The 4702-nt window shown below is 30.0% G+C and overlaps 1 protein-coding gene across 1 annotated transcript; it reads right to left on the minus strand.

The window, feature by feature from the left end:
• Positions 1-2796: 2796 nt before the first annotated feature.
• LOC130505438 (uncharacterized) lies at positions 2797-3177 on the minus strand. The gene has a single exon (XM_057000038.1). The coding sequence runs from the start codon at positions 3175-3177 to the stop codon at positions 2797-2799; it is 381 nt and encodes a 126-aa protein (XP_056856018.1).
• Between the last annotated feature and the right edge of the window lie 1525 nt (positions 3178-4702).

The raw sequence follows: 4702 nt of genomic DNA on the forward strand, positions 1-4702 counted from the left end.
AGTATAAAAAATATATTGTTTGGAAACATTGATAGTAGTATAAAGAAATAAGTATATTGTTTGGAAACATGGATAATAGTATAAAGAAAGGAACATTAGTGATTTAATGTAGGTTTAACTATAAAATATAAAAATGTATTTAATTTAAAAACTTACAAAATAAATGTTAGGTCCAACAGAATGTTTCTGTTTTAATAAGATAGATGAAAAGTTGTCTGTGTATATTATAGTTTTTTTTATATGCTTTTTTCATTTTTGTTTGTGAAGAAGAATTGTAATAATTGACATAGTAACTCAACCAGCTCTGGAGATTTCCTTGCCTGAAGGCCAAGACTACAAATATATAGCAAGGAGAAATTGTTGTACTATGAATAAATATCAAGGAGAAATTGTTGTACTATGAATCTGATTAGCTTCGATCAAAACAGATAGCTATTGATATTGATGTGTTTGATCAAAAAAAAAACTATTGATATTGAGGTTACAGGACTTGTTTCTTGTGGTATGGTCAGTGATGTCCATCCCAAATACGCAGTGAAATTATTGAATGAATAGATTGTCTCGACTGGCGTGATATCTCTTGGCCTAATCATCTATTGGTGTATAGAGCAGGGTTGTGTAGAAAAGCGATTACTTGTTATTTTGAATGTACTTGCTACCTCACTTTGCACAAGCAATAAAAAATTTCACTCATATTTGAGCTGTTATAAACAGAGTATTTAATCAAAAATGAATTACTTTCAAATTACTTGTTATTTACGAGTATTTATAAACTATTTACGAGTATTTACTTGTAAACTTTGTACCAGTTTTTCTGAGTGTTTAAGAGCTATTTACTAAATACTACTTTATTAGAAATAGACATAAAATTTGTTTTGTTTATTCTATTATAACTAACATGTAAATTGATTTAAACAAAATATTTGTTCATATTTTAAACAAGACAAATAAAACTATTTGAATACTTCGATATATAAGCACTGTATAATTTTCACGATGACGAAAATGTCGTCTTTAAGAAAATAACAGGTAATAACAAACCATGTAGCTAAATTTTTAATATTCGTTGTTATTTAATAACAACTATAAGAAGAGTAATAAATATTTGTGTCCAATCCTAAATGCAAGTACAAGAAAAGACAAATATGAACAAGTATTTAATAGATCATGTAACAAATATCAAGTAATGTAACGAGTAACCGTGCAAGTAACGACACAATTAATGAGTTAAGTACCAAAATTAATAATGATATTTGGTACTACTTGAACTGGTCTTTCAAGTAATGAAAATTGTCGACTTGTTACTTGTCTTAACAACACCGAGTACTTAAATTTCCAAGGCAGATACGAGTCAAATAGCGAGTTTAATGCGAGTAACGAATAATGATGCCCAGCTCTAGAATAGAGGTAAATCAACACAAATCAAACTATATTCAAATGGTTTTAAACTTATATGGATTATGGATTAAACCAACTCATTCGAAAAATTGACTAGGTCAATCTATAACTCATTTAAGTTAATAAGTTAGTGGTTTTAACGGTTAATCCATGAATAGTAAATTATATTTTAAATGGCTATTAAATAAAAGAGTATTATTTTGGGGCTAAAATAAAAAAGAAGTGCATAGACTTTGAAAAACATGGTTTTATAGTATTTGTGAAAAATACAATTTTTCTATTTGTCAAGAAAAATAATAATGTGATTTTAGTGAGAAAACATATTTAACGGTATAGAGGAAACACGAGATTTTACAGTTTTGACGAAAAAACACAATTTAAAAAATTTGTTGGAAAACATAATTTTGCGGTTATTACGGAATAACTAAATCTTACAGTTTTGATGAGAAAACGAGATTTAACAGATTTGGCAAGAAAACACGATTTTGCAATTTTGGTAGATCAAACTTGATTTACAGTTATGGCAGAAAACACAATTTTGCAGTTTTGACGGGAAAACAATATTTTGTGATTGTGGCGGGAAAACCTGATTTTGTGATTTTGGTGGAAAAAAATACGATTAGCGGTTTTGAAGTAAAATACAATTTTGTTGTTTTGGATGAAAAACTAAATTTTGCAGTTTTGTTGGGAAATATGATTTTGTAGTTTTTGTGAAAAAACACAATTTTACAGTCTCAGCGGGAAAATATGATTTTACTGTTTTGGCATGAAAACACAATTTAATGGTTTTAGCGTGAAAACTCAATATTATAGTTTTGGTTGTAAAATACAATTTTTTTTGTTTCTACAAAAAACGTCATTTTACGGTTTTGACAAAAAATATGGTTTTTTGAAAAAACATGATTTTGCGGCTTTTGCAGAAATTTAGATTTTGCAGTTTTGACAAGAAAATCAATTTACACATTTGGTGGTAAGAAATTGATTTTATGGTTTTTACAAACAAAAATTATTAAAACTTGCCTATTAAAAACCACTATATAAGATTTATATATATCAGTCGTTATAAGAAAGGATTTATATATATATATATATATTACAAATTGGACGTTGATAAAAAAGTATATGAGTAACTGGGTTAGATTTATTTTATTAAAACTGATCTAGATATATGAAAAAAAGTTGGTGTAATAAAAATTGTTTTAGAAATTTGGTTTGATTATCTTTTGTTTATATATATGATTTGAGTTTATGATTGTTGTAATTTTTTTTTTATGAAATTTCAAATTTATTGATCAAAAATATAACCGGGATTTAGAAAGGGATGATAGGCGATTCTATTTTTTTTTTTTGAATTGATGATATGCGATTCTAACATATAAAGAATAGAAAGAATGATTCCTAGTTGGAGTTGACAGCAAACCATCTTTGTAGCAGACCCTCAAGTTTGTGATTACCCTTGTATTTCAAAGAGGAGATGTCATTTTTGACTACTTTCCCAATGCCCTTAGAAGTCGCTTCCACAAATGCACAAGCACCTCCATGTCTCCTAGAGTTACTTTCCTTCCAGATCACATAAATTGATGTATGGAATACTGGCCGAAGAATTACTGTGTCAAGTCTACTCCTTGTCGTACTCAAGAGAGATACGACAGTATCATCCCAATCCGGTGTGATAGCTGCACCTAGAAGCCTTTCTGCAACAGTCATCCAGACCGTAAATGTATAGGGACATGTGTAGTACAAATGATCTCTGTTTTCATCCTTCTCGCCGCAGCCCATTCTCGCATTCTAGTTCCTGTGGATAATCTGTCTTTCATAGCTAGCCAAACCATGAATGATTGCCTCGGTATGGCCTGTGAAAACCACACAAGGCAGCGCCATGAGAGCTTGGGCTTCCTATCTCGCAAGTAATTCCAGGTTTTGGCAGCTGAAAATATTGGTTTAAAATCATCTTGGTCGTGTCTCCACAATACTTGTCTGGCTCTGCACTAACATCTGGCCGGGTAGCTCCTGCAATTTTTTCACAGAGAGCAGGATATCTTCTTTGCCCACATCTACAAGGGTTCTAGTCATTATCACGCACAAACTCAGCAAGAGTAGGAGACCTACTGACTCCCAGGTAGCTGATGCCTAACACCCATGTTGTGTCCAGAATTTTAATCTATCTCCAGCCAGTTATCAAACCAAAAATACACAGCTTCACCATTCCGAACTTCAAAGCGAATGCAGTATAACTCATTATCCAATCATATTAACCTAGTCCAGTAAATCTGTTTAACTATTTTATCCATTAGTCTATTTGTACATAATTTTTCTATCCCTTAAAATCCTTGATTTGGATTGGGTTTGATCAATCTATTAATTATTATCCATTTTGACACCCAATGTATATGGAATAGAATTACTATAATTTCATATATTAATGCATGCTATGATATTTTTTGGAGATAAATGATATACGAGAGCAATTATTACTATGAAAAAGTAAGCATATTTAAAAAAATATTGATTTAAATTGAAATCTAAATAAAATTATATACTTGCTTAGACAATAACTATGAAATAGTCCTAGTGAGTTTTGATTATTTTTTAGTGTAGTGTTTTATCTTCAGGTTTTGTGTTTGTCCGTTGAGAATTTTTGTTATCGTTGTATTATCATTTTTGAATTTGACGTTTATCAAACTAAGGGCTCAATTTTTTATGCCACTTCAATCGTTAATCAATCTTGATATTTCTTCATTCCATAGTTTTGTACCTCGCAGTTATGGTCTTTGATCACCCATCATAATCCTGAATTATGCATTTCTTCGTAATGATATGCATATTCGTGGGAAACTCTATTTGTTGGTAGATGGATAATCAATGACTTGTTGGAATCTTTGTATGACAGTGGCATTACCGTTAATCCATTCATAATATCATGTCATCTTGTATGAAAAGTTTCTATGTTATGTACATCTTCTTTGCATAAATCAGTTTATTTTTTGCATCTTGATAAGCTTCAAAAAAATCCATATCAATAACAATTTATATTTGATATCTACATAGTTTGGAAATCTAAAATCACCTAATTTTGTCTTTTATACTAAAATATATGTCTGCTATACATATAATTGAATACCCTTAATTTTTGTATTGTTATTGCATATTGACAGGTGAAAAATACATGGTCATTTGTTTCCTCGTGGATACAACACCATGAGCATAGTGACTCGATATTTATTCTTCTTTTACAAGAATTGTGATTGACCCCTATAAGACTCGATTCAATATATTTCTCAGCGTAAAGTAAAATATTGTTTTA

Source organism: Raphanus sativus, unplaced genomic scaffold (genome assembly GCF_000801105.2).
Source record: "Raphanus sativus cultivar WK10039 unplaced genomic scaffold, ASM80110v3 Scaffold2277, whole genome shotgun sequence".
In the NCBI taxonomy this organism is placed as follows: Eukaryota; Viridiplantae; Streptophyta; class Magnoliopsida; order Brassicales; family Brassicaceae; genus Raphanus; species Raphanus sativus.